Source organism: Vidua macroura, chromosome 1 (assembly GCF_024509145.1).
Source record: "Vidua macroura isolate BioBank_ID:100142 chromosome 1, ASM2450914v1, whole genome shotgun sequence".
Taxonomy (NCBI): Eukaryota; Metazoa; Chordata; class Aves; order Passeriformes; family Viduidae; genus Vidua; species Vidua macroura.
The window spans coordinates 59,025,952-59,042,472 of NC_071571.1; the positions used below are offsets into that span (position 1 = coordinate 59,025,952).

Consider the following 16,521-nt stretch of genomic DNA (forward strand, 5'->3'; position numbering starts at 1 on the left):
TTCAAAAAGGTAACAGAAGCACAACACTATTCTGCACAGACCCTCTTTCTTGGCACCTTTTCACTAGTACAAGTTATATTCAATAATCTGACAAGATCAGAGCAGAAAACCAAAGGAGTCTGAATGTTTCTCCTTCCTTCCTTCATGAGGAAATAACCAAATCTGATCAAAAATTTTAAGAACTACAACAACCTAAACTTATTGCCTCTCTGAAACGTGAAGTAATTTAATTAATTCCACCTAATTTCACCAGTTACCTGTCCCAGTGAGCTGGAAATAAGAACAGAGCTCGTTAAAATCAGCTTCATTAAGATGAGCATTAGGAATATGCATTTCCTTCAACAGAAAAAGCGCAAGTTATTTAAACAAGCACACCTTTTTTTCTTCCAACTCTGCCTTCAAGGAACCCAACTCTTCCTGGCATTTTTCCAGAGGCAGAATTTTCTGTAACATCTTCTCCACTTGGCAACGAAGAGCAGAGATCTCTCTGAAATTAGATATGCAATTAAAAAAGTTGCCAAAAACACAGATGCTTTGAAACTCAGTATTCTGATTCTTCAATCAAGTATCTGAGTATTTTGCTTTTATTCTATGGAAAAAAATGCTGTGAGGGATACCTAAAAACTTTAAGAGTTTCAGCGTTCTCATTTTTCCACCTATTTAAAGAAAATCCAAGATCTGATTTAAAAACACTACACTGAACCCAAAGCTAGAGCAAGCAGATGGCATGTGCCACAGAATTATGCTGCTTACACTGAAGTGCCAGTAATAAGTGTTTCTGCATACACAGTGCTATAAAGTAAGAGCAGAGTCCAAATGCAGTGCTTTTCAGCAGGCAGGTTGGAGTCCATAAAAATTATACACTGCTTCTTCCTCTATAATCACAGAGTAAGCAAAGACACACAGACACAACTCTTAAGTCAAAATCTTTCACACAAATATGGACACCCCAAACAGGCATACATTTAACCACCACCAAAAGATGAGCTTCATACCTCCACTTGGTTACTTAAGACTCTCACTAGCCCAGGGCCAGGAATGAATCCCACACAGGTACTGTAGAGGAAGGAGAAATTTCTCTCCTCATCATACCTTTGCTAACTATGACTTAAGAAGCATGGTAAAAGTACCATACTAAAAGTGCAGCTTAGACCCATGGCCACTTCTATGACACCATCAGACTCCTAAAACTAACCACAACACAGAGAATATAGTAATACATCTTTAGTAAACAATATAAATCCAACTTACCGTTCAGCAAATTGAAGCTGTAATCTCTTGTTAAGGTAGAAATTAAAAACAGTTTATCAAATGTCCTTAAGTATATTTCAACCCAACTGCCACTTGCAAAGAAACATCCAGTAAAGACTTCCTCACAGAAAGAAAAACTCCCCAAGACTTGCAAATTAAGTGTTTAATACATGCATTTCAATACATTTGAAGTGAATAAGAAGAGCTTCTTCTGTTACATGAAAAAGATTGAGTAATTCTCAATAACTCAGATTTTAAACAGACCACCTTAAACCATATACCAGAAACAGGCAGATCTTAAGTGGATAGCTTTAATTCCAAAGGCCTATTTTCTTTACAAAACCCACCAAGTTTGTTCTTTATTAGAGACATCATGTCATAACCTAAATAGAAAGCCTCAAGCCCTTTTATAAATGTTTTAGGTATACTAATCCTGTAAGAACACAAATAGACAACCAAAGGATATCAGTGCATTTCTGTTGATACTCTGTCAGCAAACGACTGTAAGAAAAGAAAAAAAACAGACATTACTCATTTTCTCACCTAATTTTGACAATCGTATGATAGGGTATCTTTCCTTTTGCTTTATAGATAGAGCAAGTGTAAGATTGGTTTACATTTTCTGATAGTAGTCAATATAAACCTTTGATTTCATTAAGCCATTCAAACCTCAAATCAAACTGCTTTAAGTAGAAAAAAACCACAACTGGCAACTACATGAAGTTGTAGTCATTAACTAATTTCAGCTTTAAAAAAAAAGTATTGCTTAGACAAAGGAAATAATATACATATATATACTAGAACATATATATTCATATATTCATATATATAACGTTTCCAAACCTGAAAGGGTATTTTCCTAAAAAAGAACACACATCTCAGAGAAATAGTGAAATAGTTTGAAAGACCCTAAAAGGCTTTAATCTTTATATTATTCTCCCAGCAGCCATAAAGGGTAACACTTACCCTGATGCAAGAGGGCCATGGGACAGCACCAAAAAAAGCTACTCCTTTCTTTCCTCAAATGTTATGACTTTTAAGAACAGAGAAAAGAATGGACAAGAAAGAGTAATACCATGGGAGTTACCCAGAGAGGGCTGCATTATTTTCTATTGCAATAGTTAAAAGCAATCCAGTAAAGCAAAAAAGGAAGGCTGAGCTGCAACTAGTTAAAAAAGAGGCAATTTACACAAGAAATATACGGCAGAAAGAAGACGGACACAAAGTTTAGAGGTCAGAAAAGAAATCACAACAGAGTAAAAGGAGCTTTGAAAAAAGGATCCTAGTTAAGAGACCCAGTTGTGTGCTAGCTGAAATACTCTCTGGAAATAGAATGCAGGACTGTCATTTAGATTCACTACAGCCAGACTGACACGTATCTACGAAAGGCTACATAAGAAACAAACCACTACAATTAGGAGACATAGCATGGATATTAGGCCATAGCATGGAGGTATACATAACGTATCTTGATATATTATTCCAAACAATATGTTGATGGGTTTTGAGAAGAATTGGAAGCAAGTCCAGAAAAGAAAGCAAACTGTAAGAAGGATTTTATAATCATACTGTTCTGAACAATGTTCAGCTTCACTTTTCATAATCTGATATTTAATCCCAACAGAATTTCAGAACTTAATGATCAGACTAAATTCTGCTGGAAAAGTTCACATCTGTATTCAACTTTTAGTTCCCACATTCTTCACCACAGAAAAATTAAATAAGCGAGCACAATTAAATGAACAAAATAAATATAAATAAATATCAAAAATCTGCTTCTGCCTAAAATAAATCAATATCTTCAAAGACTCAATCAATATCTTCTGCCTGTACTTCTAATAATATTATAGGTACACAAAACAGCCCTGTTTATTGTCATTATACACAGATGTTTTACAGAATAAATCAGTCTTACAGTCTAGATTTAGGATGTGTTTGTGAAGAACTTTCATTTTGAGAAGCATTAGTGTAGTGCATAAAGGAATACCCACATTCCAAAAATCCTATCTCCTGCATTGCTGTAAGTACTTAAGAACAATAAAACCCAAACAAACAAACAAAACGGTGTGCAATTGTACTTACTCTCCATCAATTATTTTTTGCTTCAGTGCAATTAATGCAGCTACATATTCATTCATATTCTGTAAGGAAGAGTCTCAAGTCAGTAAAGAACTTACACCCCAAAAATCGGTACTGTAAATAACCCCTAATCCGATTGTTAATTTTATAGAAAATACAAAAAACTGTCTTCATTCACGCAGAGAATGCAGCCTCCACAAGTAAGTAAGCATCTTTAAGTGAGGCCTTGCTACAAAAGCTCTTCAAACTTTGCATTTGCAGTAGATTCTATACTAAATCCCTATCATTTTTCCCGTTAAAATCCAATTGACCTTTGGCAGAACATCAGCAATAAACATTAGCTCACCGGAGTCTACAGATTTTCCGGTTTTTCATCCATACTCATTCTAAGTATGCCCTGTGAACGCTCAACAGGACCTTCTCCTCATTTAAAGGAAAAATAAAAACTACCCAAAGCATAATACCATAAAAATACACACTCGCTTAAGAGCTCTCAAGGAAGTAAATTCTAAGGCCTTATACTGCACCGAAGCGAAGCCAAAAAGACACAACTAGAAATTCCCTGAAAGATCCCACTAGACACGTGGCAGAGACACGAGCTACTTTTCCACACTTCGCCTGGACTTTTACAGAGCCCGTTTACCACGCACGCTATCCGCGTTCCCGACGGCACAGGGAGCGGCGACTGTGGTTCACGACACTTCCCGCCAGCGGCCCGGCGCTGATCCACTACCTCGTCCATGAGCAAAAACCCCACTCCAGCGCCAAAGGGACGGCGGTCCATCCCTACCTGCTGGAGAACACCGCAGCTGGCGCAAGCCCTGCCGGCGGCCGCAGTCCCGGCCGGCGGTGGCGGCGTCTCTCCGGGCATCATCGTGCCCACGCCCTCTTCTGGCCCCGACAGCGGTGCGTGTGCGCCGCTCCAGTGCGTCACACACCGCGCCACTGCCTTAACAAGGACCCAGCTCGCCTTCTCCTCCTCAAGAATGATGTCCACTGCTGCCTGACTATTAGCAGCAGAAAAGACAGCAAAAAGTGCTCTCTGCAGAGACTGAGCGTTCAAAGCAACTGGTGAACAGCGACTTAGCCCACTGAAAGGCACCGCCTCAGCTACGCCCTTCTACCAGTACTATTATTTTATCTCCTTTTAGGTGCGGGCACTTGTGGCAAGGGAACTACTGTGGTCCTGGCACAGGCGCTTCTTTCACTTGGCGCGAGAGGAGGGACGGAGTCGCCGCTGGAGCGGCGCGTGGAGGGGAAAGGTGGGGCTGTGCGCACGCGTGCAGCTGGTTAGTGACAGTGTGGCCGCGAGGCTAGGTTGGGTTAAGCTGAGTTCCCCTGCAACCGCAGTCACCGAACATTGTCTCGGTGATCCGCGACGAGCCTGAGGTGATACCGAAATCGGCCGGAAAATAAACGAATACAATTTGAAATATTTGAAAGCCGGCATTCTTTATTGCAGTGTTGGACACTTTGGGAGGCTATCTCCTCTAATCGGATGTGTACCATGAAACTACAACGGGGCATTTATTCCATCATGATCATACATATTCATTGCATCTTACTTCCTAGCAAATACATAAACATCACTGTCGTAGAACTAATTTGCATGCGTCTACCTCCTGTTAGAAGTCCTTTTATGGTCCAAGACAGTCATCTAAAGGAGTCTCTGATGCTCGTACTCGCTAAGTGTCCCAATATTACAGATGATCTTCCCTTGAACCATTTTTTTGGGCCTGCGCTGTTGCTTCTTGTTACATAACTTCGCCAAAAAATCCCACTATATTAATCATTATCTATTTATCCACTGGTTCCAGCCATGTTTATCCTGTGCATATTTTTACATTTTTTTTTTCTTTTCTTTTTTTTTTTTTTTTTTTTTTTTTGCTAGTTAGTTTTTAAACTCTATCTAGGAACTTCAGGAGAACTGAAAATTTCTAATCTCTGTGTTATCTCTCAGAGGCTAATCACCCTTGCCGCCTTCTCTCTGCTCCTGTGCTGGCAAGCTAGGCCTGCTGCCTAGACAAGGGTATGCATCACTGATGCCATTCCCTGACACACACACCATCTTCTAGTTTTTCAAATGGGAGCATACCAGTTCACCTCACTCAGACAGCATCTTGTGGGAACATAATACTTACGGCAAATGATCAAGCTTTTTATTTTGTCCAAGCATTTGTAAATATTTTTAATTTTTAGCATCACTTGTCATGACTGCCTGCATTTACCACTTACACCACATCTTTCTATAGCAAGTAAGCTAGGGAAAGACTTTATATAATTACAGAATGGTTTGGCTTAAAAGGGACCTTAAAGATCATGTAGTTCCAAGGCCCTTACCATGGGCAGGGACACATGCCGCTAGACCAGGTTGCTTATGTGTTTCAGGCCATGCTTTCAATCACTTAGAGGCACAGAAGTTAAAGTAGTAGCTGCTTATTGTATTGTGCCACCCTGTATTACTGTTTGAGGTACATAGCAATCACTCAATATTTAGCAGACAGGACAGATGGCTGCACATACTGCAAATTAGTTTGTGACTTTTTTCTATTCAGCTTATGACATTGGACTTTATTCACTGCATGCTGCTGCTTACACTTCTACCTGAAACTTTCTCTGGCTTACGATTTATCACTGTTGCTTTTTCACTGTTGTATTCCTTGTCGTTTGTACATATTTCTCAGGCAAATTAATATTAATTTCTAGTTCTGAAGACCATGTTAAATCTTCCTTCTGATGAACAGTAATGTGTATAGTTGCACAGTTACCTGGACCACAATGAAGACATTGAAACTTGTAGCTCTTGTATAAGTGCTCTGATGAAACAGTATTTCAGGCTTTCTCTTTCTACTTGGAGAGCCTTACAACAGTATAATAAAATACCCTTTAGAATAGCAATAGAATTTGTGTGTCAGTGTCACTGGAATGGATTTACCCTCTGGGCTGAGTAAGTTTCCATGTGAAATGCCCTTCCAAGGGAATGGAGCCGAGTACTACTCATTTTAGATTTGAGAATTTGGGGCTGTAGTCAGGTCAGGTAACAAGGCACTATATTAGGTGAGTTTCCTGAGGACAGAGTTCTGAAGAAAGAAACAATGCTGTGTCTGAAAGAAATTAATAGATAAGATGTTTTCAGAAGAATTCAATGTTTCTTGTAACTATTCATGCTTAAAGTGAAAATTTTACCAAGATTTTTATTTAATATTAAAGATGTACAAATTTTCTAGTTGTTTAGACTTCACAGAATCATTTAAGTCAAAAAAGACTGCAAGATCATCAAGTCCAGTTTTTGCCAATCTCTACCTTGTCAACTAGGCCATGGCATTAAGTGCTACATCCAATATTTTCTTGAACACCTCCAGGTACTGGAAATACTACCTCCTCCTTAGGCAGCCTATTCCAATCCTTAACAACCCTTTCCATGAAGAAATTCTTCCTATGTCCAATCTAATCCTCCCCTGGCACAGCTCAAGGCTATGTCCTTTTGTCCTGTCGCTAGTTGCCTGGGAGAAAAAAGGCTGACCCTGTCACCACAACAGGCCCCCAGCCAGGTAATAATTAGTATTGACTCCATGATTCACAGAAGGCTGATCAATCTCTTTATTATATATATATCATTATTAAGAAACACATTGCTTTTATAGACAGTTACGATACACCTGGACCTAATTGGTCCTCCAATCTAAACACTATCACCATTGGCTAATTAAGAAACCACCCTTGGGTAAACAAATCTCCATAACACATTCCACATTCACAACAACAGGTGCAGCAAGTGAAGATAAGAATTGTTTCTCATTCTTTTCTCTGGTCTTCTCACAGCCTTTCCCAGAAAGGCCTGTGTTTATGCGTTACTCTCTGTGGCAAGAGAGCTGCTGCCACATGACCCCACCTTGCTACAACCTCCTTTCAGCCAGTTGTAGAGCACAATAAAGGTCCCCCTAAGCCTTTTCTTCACACTGAAGAACCCAGCTCCCTCGGCTGCTCCTCCATGGACTCATGCTCTAAACTCTTCACCATCTTTATTGCTCTTCTCTGACACACTCTAGCACCTCAATGTCTTTCTTCAATTTAGGTGCTCAGAACTGGACACAGTACACAAAGTACAGCCTCAACAGTTCAAGTACAGGATGGTGATCAATTCCCTAGTCCTTCTGGTCACACTATTGCTAATACAGGTCAGTATATCATTGGCCTTCTTGGCCATCTGGTCACATTGATAAATGCATTTATAGCCAGTTGTTGACTTACACCCCCACATCCTTTTCACCTAGGCAGCTTTCCAGCCACTCTTCCCCCAGCCTGTGGAGTTCCATGGGGTTGCTGTGACCCAAATGCTGGACCTGGTACTTTGCCTTGTTGAACCTCATACAGTTAGCCTTGGCCCATCAATCCAGCCTGTCCAAATCCCTCTGCAGAGCCTTTTCACTCTTCAGCAGATCATACACTCCTTCCCAACAACAGTGTTGTCCATGAGTGGACAATTAAGAGTGCACTAGATTCCCTCATCCAGATCATCAATAAAGATATTAAACAGGGCTGGGCCCAATACTGAGCTTCAGGGAGCCCCTGTAGTGACCAACCACCGACTGGATGTAGCAGCACTCACCACATCCATCTTGGCTCAGCCATCCAGCTGGTTCTTAACCTGGCAAAGACTGCACCTGTCCAAGTTGTGGGCTGCCAGCTTCTGCAGGAAAATTGGTTGGGAGACAGTATCAAAGGCTTTGCTGAAGTCCAGGTAGACAAAGCCACAGCCTTTCCCCCAGGGATAGCCTAGGTGGGCTATCTAGTCATAAAAGGAGATGAGTCTGGTCAAGCAAGACCTGCCTTTCCTAAACCCATGCTGGCTGGGCCTGAGCCCTTGGTTGTCCTGTGTCGGTGATGGAGAGAGATGGGAAAGACTGATTCAGTGATCAGAATCCAATTTATTTGTGGGATACAAATGCTTATATACTATTTTAGGGAGACTAGTAATGTGTACTACAATGATTAGGTGACAATCATATACACAAACTTATGCATATATAATATCTCTTGCTTGTAGAGTTTAATGGGATTTTCTTTTTCCAGTAAACCAGTCTGATTTTATCTTCTTGCAATCTAGGTCTAATTTTCAAAGTTCCATTTGATTTTGCCAAGGCATCCTGTTATCAAATCTTTTATGTTAACCAGGTCCAAAGTCCATCTTCCGTCTTGAGTCCCCTAATATCCCAACAGTCCTGAATGTGCCGCATGATTGCACTGAAGATGATCTATTTCATAACCTTCCTCGACACCAAGGTCAGGCCTGTACTTCCTTGGATCTTCCTTCTAACACTTCTTGTGGATGGGCCATTGTCCAGCCTCCAGTCATCTGGGACTCCCTGGTTAATCAGGTCTGATTATAAATGATAGAGAACGGCTTGGCAAGCTTTTCTGCCAGCTCCCTCAGTACCCTCTCATGAAGTCCATCTGAACTCATAGACTTATGAGTGTGTAAGCTGTTCAGCTGGTCACTAACTGCTTCCTTCTGGATTACAGGGGGGCTATTCTATAACTATACCAGAAAATAATAATGGGCATGACACTTCCTAGTTTCAGCAGCAAAAAGCCATCCTTTAATGTTACAACTTATTTTTATCCAGTTTTCCAAGCCATCGTGTTTAATTCTAATTGGTTAGTAACTTTCTTGCCACTGAGTTTATTTGTTAGAAGGTCCTTGTGTGTGTACGTGCTAAGACTCTCTCTTTACACAGGTGTTTACAATTTTCTTTGTGGATTCTCATGGGATAAACTTTATTTTTCATAGGTATAACATGTTTTTCTCACAATAATAGATTGTTATGCAAACTGATTGTCATTCTTATGATTCTTTCTCATGGGAAATTAACAGGCTAGCTGTTAATTCAGCTGAGCAAGGCCTGATTTTATAAGGCCTTTATTTTATAAGCTTTTACCTGGATGCAATGCTGTTCTGCTCCCCATTCCTGTCGACCAGCTCAGGGGGCTGGTTGCCTTGAGGATAACTGGTCTTACTGTTAAAGACTGAAGCAAAGAAGCCCTTAAGTACTTCATCTTTTATCTCATTCTTGGCTACAGTGTTTGCCCCCATGTTCAATAAAGCATGGAGATCTTCCTTGGCTCTCTTTGTTTTTATTATCTTTCACAGCCGTGGCCAGATTGAACTCTAGCTGAGATTTCTCCTTTCTAATTTCCTCTCTACATCTAATGGCATCCTTGTACTCTTCCTGAGTTGCCTGCTCTTTCTTTCAAAGGTCATAAACGTTTTTTCCCTGAGTTCCTGCAAAAATTCTGTTCAGCCAGGCCTTTTTTTCCCCCACCAACTCTTTTTTTGGCATATAGGGACAGCATGCTCCTGCTCCTATAAGATTTTCTTCTTAAAATGTGTCCAGCCTCCCTAGACCCCTTTGTTGTCAATGATTGTTTCCTAGGTGGCTCTCTGAACCAGTGTCCTGAACAGGCCAAAGTCTGCCCAGTGGAATTCCAAGGTAGAGGTTTTGCTTACCATCTTCATTACTTCACCAAGAATTGAAAACTCATCTCATTTTTGTGGTCACTGTGCCCAAGACAGCCCACAACCACCACATTTCCCATGAGCCTTTCTCTGTTTGTAAACAGCAGGTCTAGAGGTGCACTGGCCCTGACAGGCTTGCTTACCAGCTGTGTCAGGAAGTTCTCTTCCACACAATCCAAGGAACTCCTAGAAAACCTTCTCTGTGTTGTGTTGAGTTTCCAACAGACACTGGGCAAGTTTGGCAAGAACAAGATCTAGGGATCATGAATCATCAGCAAGCCTTTTATAGAATACTTCATCTGCCTCTTCATCCTGGTTAGGTAGTCTGTTACAGACTTCCATCAGGATGTCTGCCTTCCCCCTGATTCTTACCCATATGCACTCAGCCTTGTCATCACTAGCTTTGTGCTCTTTTCAGATGAAACACTCCCTAATGTACACTTAGTCTAAAAAAGGTCTTAAGTTTTAATGTTTCAGACTCTGAATACAAGGCAGAATTTGGCAAGTAAATTTATGAAAATTTTGTATTTCCTTTTCTTTATGTCACATTCCCATTCCTTGACAACAACAAAATGTTTTAAAACTGTTTTAACACACTGTACAAAAACTAGTTACTAAAACCATTTCCTTCAAAAAACTATAAGTTTAAAATTTCAAAAATTTTAACAGAGTATGAAATAATAATGCAAATTATATGTTTTTGTTAAAATTGTACTTGATTAGGCCAAGAAGGAGATTGTAGGGTATGGAACTCCAGATTCTGCTTCATTATATCTCAAGTGATGAGCACCTGAGTTCAGAGAAGATGCATGGGAAAGGGCAAACATGACCTAAAAGAGGACGGTTATAAATCTGGAATTTAAAAAGTCTTATGAGTTCAACTTATTCAGGGCTGAGATGTGTGTGCCATGAAGTCCAAGTCACAGACACTTTGGTCTCTTTTGTTGGTGATAAAACAGAAAATGAGCCTCTTCTTTAGCCATGAATCTCCTCATTACTGAATGGGGCTGTTAAAAAAGAACGAAATTATGCCTGCAGGGGTATTGTATTTATTTAGCAGAACTGAAATAGTTAGCAGCACATAAACATAATTTCTTTACTGTTCCTTATAGAGACAACATAAAATGTCCATCCTGGTTTTCATGAACAGTGAACAGAAGGGTGTTGATGTTCCCAAAGAATTTCTGCACAAAAAAAAGCCTCAGATGGTCATTCATAGCATACAAAAGTGTCATCATTTCACCACCAGGCAATATTTTCACTGAAGGCAATATTGGTGATGGGTGAAATTAGAGAGACTGAAGAGGAAATGAAGATGCCTAACCATCTTCACAGCTTGTCAACATGACAACATCATGGTCTCTGGCACTCTCAGCTTTATATCAGAAAAGTTTATTAACTACAGTAAGTATGAAAGAAATCTAGTGCAGTTAGATTAGGTATTAGTTCACCAAAAAAGGGTTGTCAAGCATTGGAACAGGATGCCCAGGGAAGTGCTTGAGTCACTATGCCTGGAGGTATTTAAAGGCCATGTAGATCTGCCACTTTTAGATACAGTTTAATGGAGGAACTTGGAGGTGCTAAGTTAACAGTTGAACGTTACTACCCTGAGAGGGAAATGTGTACTAATGTATTTACAAATAATTTCATAGGTGAAGGTATGAGTTTGAACATCTTTGAAATGGGTTTTAATGTCTCTACTGACTTTGGGCAGCAGGTTTGTTACAGAGCCCTGACAGCTTGTCTCCTGAAAGAGACAGGTGGGTCTGCACAAGCTTGAGTTACTGAACAGGTTCAAGGGGGGAATATGTGGTAGGCACTTTGGGAAGGCTGTACCATCCTAGTACCTCAGCCAATGAGGAAAGGAAGAGGGCAACATGCAGACAGGAGTTTAGGATAAAAGGAGGCTGCACCCTCTGCATCTCAAGAGAGAAAACTCCACTGGGTGTGTGCCCCAGTGGACTCTCTCCCTTTATTCAAATAAAGTTGCAGGATTCCTCTGTCTCCTTTATGGAGACTGGCTTTTCATAGAGTGATTCTCTGTACAGTCTTAAAGGTCTTTTTCAACCTAAATGATTCTATGATTCTATTATTTTAATATTACTTCATGAAGATGTAATTCAGGTGTAATGAAGGTGTTCACTTCACCTATCTTAACTGTAATCATATGCAGAGTGACTTCCTATGCAAATTTCTATTCCGTATTTAGTGGAATCTCTTGTTTTAGCAGCTCTTGTCGATTTCAGATTCTTGTCATTTCTCTATTGGCAGTCTAATGTACAAGATCTCTGAAATACTTACATCTCTAACATAGAATCCCAGTCTTTTTGCTAAAAAAGAGAACACATAGGATGGAATTACAAGTGTCACTTTTTCTTGCTTCCTATCCATAGTACTCTGGGATGCAATAATGGCAAGGAAGCAATTCATTTAAGACAGACTTGAAGCAGCTATTTTATTTAGACATTAGCAGACAAGCATATTATAATTTTCATATTTTAAATATTACTGCACCATAGGGAAAAATAGTTTTCAAGGGATCCCTGAATGTCCATAGTCTAACCTGCTCAAAGTGAATTTAACTGCAAGCTAGATGATGTTGCACAAGGTCCTGTCCAGGTGGTTTTTTTACATCTGATGCACAAAAACTAGGCAAGAAAACAGTACTCCATCATGTAGGGCCTATAGAGCAGACATTTGTTTATTTGATGCCAGGAGTGAGGGGGATAGCTCCACCACAAGCTCACTCGTCCATTCTATACAACATACAAGCTTTTATACTTTTTTACTTAATGTGCATATTATGCTTTCCTAACCTTCATACTGCAACATATTTTCTAATTACATTATTACATGCACCGTTTCTTCACGAGGTGGTCGTCAGCATCCAGGTGATTGTTTTGGATGAAGGCTCAGAAGTCTTTATTAGGCTTGAACTTTTCACCTTTGTTTCTGTGCATGCTCTATAAGATTGTCTGCTCAAATAGCTAGTGGTTAATTTTTGCAGTTAGCTTGTTCTGCTAAATTTGCTGATTTTTAAAAAGTGCTTTCGTTCACATACCCTGTAACAAACTAACTACTTCTTTCTGCAGAGCTACAGGTTTTTGCTAGTTCAAGCACTGTCTCGTTGCCTAGGCATGTAAAAGAAGGAAAGGAGGAAGGGGCAAACTGGAGATGGTGATGGGGCAACATTGTCTTGTTGGCTGGATATCACGTCTTCGAGGGTATAGATCCTACCATCTCTCTGGCTGTCTTATTTGAAGACAATTTAAAGAGCAGACACTCCAAAGTGAGGTACCTCCCTTTTTAGTTTTAACTACTTCCCTTTTCACCAACAGAAGAGACTAATGTAAGAAGACTTAAGTGAAAAAATAAGTTTACTAAAAAATGAAATAGCAGCAGGTAAAAATAACAGTGATAGTCACTGTTAGATACAAAGTTGCTGAATCTCATGGGCTCCCCAGAAACAAAGAGAAACAAAATGGCAGAGACGCCTCTCCCCCACGATGGTGCCCTCCAAAACCGACCTTGTGGTCTGAGAGACAAAGGCAGAAATGGCAGACAAACCCTCCCCCCCCAAAATGGCACCCTCTGCAGACAATCATGTGATCTCAGAGACAAAGATGGTGGACAATCCCTGCTCAGGTCAACTTTCCCCTGGGAAAAAAATGTCTGTCATGGTTTGACACTGGCACAATGCCAGCACCCCCATGAAAATGCACCTTCCCTAAATAAATGCTGTGAGATGTTATCAGGAACAGAGCAGAGCAGGCCCAAGCTTAATAACAAAGGGGAAAAAAACTTTATTAAACTACTACTACTACTGAAAACACATAAACTAAATCCAGGATGAAGACCTTTTAAAACACCCCTCCTCCTCCCAATTTCCAAAAACACCCACCATGAAACATCACCCGGGATTCCTGATCAAATTACCGCCCTTCAGATAATCAATACTCAAACTATCAAGGGAGAGAGAAGTCTCTCTTGCACCACAGACCCCCCAGGAAACACAGTTGCCACCCTGTGTTTCCCTGTCACACATGGCAACCGCCCGGAGAAAATCTGCCAGTGTGACACTCTCCTTTCCATGTCACAATGCTCTCACCACCGTGCATGGACAGACCGCTCATAGGGCTCCTTTAAGGATGCTTTGCCACAGACCCAAAGATACAACAGTTCAGTTTCTCATCTTGGGACTACAGTCCCCCCATTTTCCCCTGGGGCCAAGGGTCCAAGAACAGAAATCATCTTCTTTCCCGAAGACAGAGGGCATCACCATTCCCTCCTCAACTTTCTTCTGTTCTTGCCATTCCTGTGCTTTTAGAAGCTGAAGCAGGTCTCCTTGGGTCACCACGGCATCCCCCTAAAATGCAGTCTCTATTGCAGGAGATTTTGGTTCAGTCCATGGCTAACGAGAAAAGTCCAGCCAAAAGCTACTTCATCATCTCCTCCCACCTAAATATTTCTTCTTCTAACATGTCAGGTCCCGGACTGTCTCTCTTCCACTACAAATCCAGGAGGAGTAATATTTTACAAAGCCCTCATTTCCTGGAAAGGGTTAAAAGCTCAGACTCCCTGGACGGCTGATATCTCGGTCCAGCATTCCGTCTCCCACACTGGACATCATCCCCCCGCTTCTCCTTCTCCTCTGCCAGCAAATTTCCAGGTGCCGCCAGGCTGTCTGTCACTTTCCTTCTGGCGGGGGGGGAACAAAGACATCTCTGCTTCTCTCCACCCTTCCGTCCACAGGAGCTGGCTCGGTTCCAGACCTTCAGCCCCCTCGGCCTACCTGGACAAGGCCGCATGGCTTCCCCTCCCCCACCCAGGGAGGCTGGGCAGGGGAGAGTCTGCACTCTCTGACGACCGGAACCAAAGAGAGAGTTCTCCTGGGAGTTCTTGCTTTTAACCCCCTGTGTTCTCAGAGGCGTGTCCATACTTTCAGTGGTCACTCCAGGTGCCAATATCCAAACCTGACCACTGATTGGTTTGACCCAACTTCCTGGAAAAAATTCACTTCCATGTCAAACCACGACAGAAGGTAGGAGCTTATGAAGGGGTTCTGGTGGCAGATGGGTTGGGCTGGCATTGCCTGGGGCCTCCAACCCTCTGGTGTCATGTGAAAAATGCATATTTTATGATTGGCTTTTTGCAAATGTTAAATTGTATACTATATGTATTATGTTATATTGATTAGAAGTGCTGTATTAACATTTTAATAGTATAGTAAATGTAGTTTTGTAGTTAAAATAGAAAATATGTATGTGGTTTTTTTTTTTTTTAAAGAATGAGATACTTGCTTCGAGATAACAGTCACAGAACACCTAAATCTTCCAGAGAAGAAGAATTTATGGTTTTCTTATCAGAAGAAGCTAATTTCTTCAGGCCTTGCTCAGACTCGAAGACGCCCTGGGGATTAAAAGAAGGAGTTGACATATTCCAGACAGAGTTTCTTATTTTAAATAGAATGTATGCATAACCATGAAGTACGCATGAATGAATATGCAACAGTGTATGGTTTTTAAAGGTTATTATTCCTTTGTTCACAAAAGATGCTTGTCGGGGCTTAAGTGCCTGAGAGCATCCGGACGTCCATAATTCTTTGCTTTTAATTGTCTTGTAATTGTCCTAACTTGAAATTTTTATTTCTCTAATTATATTACTATTTTTATAACCATTTATTATTATTATTATTATTATTATTATTATTATGATTATTATTATTATTATTACTACTATTAAACTTTAAAAATTTTAAAAACCAAGTGATTGGTGTTTTTCACAGTCAGCTCCCAAGTTTCCTTTTGCTGACTGTGGCATTGTGTGTCTGTGTGTGGTCAGTGCAGCTTCTCACTGCCTCCTCCAGCCACCTGCTGCACTCAGCCAGTGCTGGTGCTGCTGTCACGGGTTGCTGTTCCAAAGGGGAGGAGGGGGGAGAAGCAGAGCTGTCAGTCACCAAAGAACGGTGGCCCAGTTGCTACTTGCAGATGTGCCTGAAGCAAACCTCTTCAGGAGCTCTAAGAGAGACAAAAAAGGCTTCTGCCTTGAACCATCTCAGCTTCCCCACAAGAATGAAAGAGAAAGGCAATAGAGCTTCTGCCTAAGTACTCCCAACCTTAAGAAGACCCTGGCACCTGCTGACTTCTTGTCTTGGGATGATTTATGATAGTGTATTCCCTGATCCTCTGCTTTATGCCCAAAAATGCTTGCTGTATCTTTAAGGTGGGTCTGGAGGAGAGGTGAGCCTTGGGCTTGTTGGCGGGGTTTTTCAAAGCCTCACTCATCAGGTGTTGGTGTGGGGGTGCGGTGCAGTCTGGGTTGGTTGTTTTGGGTTTTTTTGTTGCTTGGTGTCCTGGCTTGTAAAATAAGCATATATTCTATTTGCCATCTGTTGGGCAGTTTTCTTATCTTTTCCAAGAACAATGTCTCCCTCCGGAGAGATATCTTCTGTTAATGTGCCATTGAATGGCCCACTGCATGACTGATAAAGTTACATCATTCCATTGTAAGATGCTTCCTTCTGGGTAAGATACCCAGAGGGAGGAGCCAAGCATCCCTACCTGCATAAAATCAGCATTTCTTGAGACAGCAACTCAGCCTCAGCCTCTTCACTGGATTCCCAGAGGAAGACCAGGCCCATCTACTCTATCACCAGACCTTCAGAGAGAACTACA

General features: G+C 41.0%; 1 protein-coding gene across 4 annotated transcripts in view; it reads right to left on the reverse strand.

The window, feature by feature from the left end:
- ICE1 (interactor of little elongation complex ELL subunit 1) overlaps window positions 1-16,521 on the reverse strand; it is a 72,602-nt gene that overhangs the window by 34,319 nt on the left and 21,762 nt on the right. For 3 of the 4 annotated variants that reach the window (XR_008437545.1, XM_053980148.1, XM_053980325.1), the window contains exons 3-6: window positions 3,334-3,392; window positions 1,717-1,752; window positions 1,252-1,269; window positions 376-487 (exon numbers count right to left, since the gene is read on the reverse strand). Coding sequence is in view for 3 of the 4 variants with exons in the window: in XM_053980148.1 (XP_053836123.1) it covers window positions 376-487; window positions 1,252-1,269; window positions 1,717-1,752; window positions 3,334-3,392 (225 nt within the window). In the remaining variant the exon portion in view is untranslated. Of the gene's footprint in view, window positions 1-375; window positions 488-1,251; window positions 1,270-1,716; window positions 1,753-3,333; window positions 3,393-4,120; window positions 4,429-16,521 lie in introns of those variants that run through there. The other variant, XM_053980235.1, reaches the window with a different exon arrangement.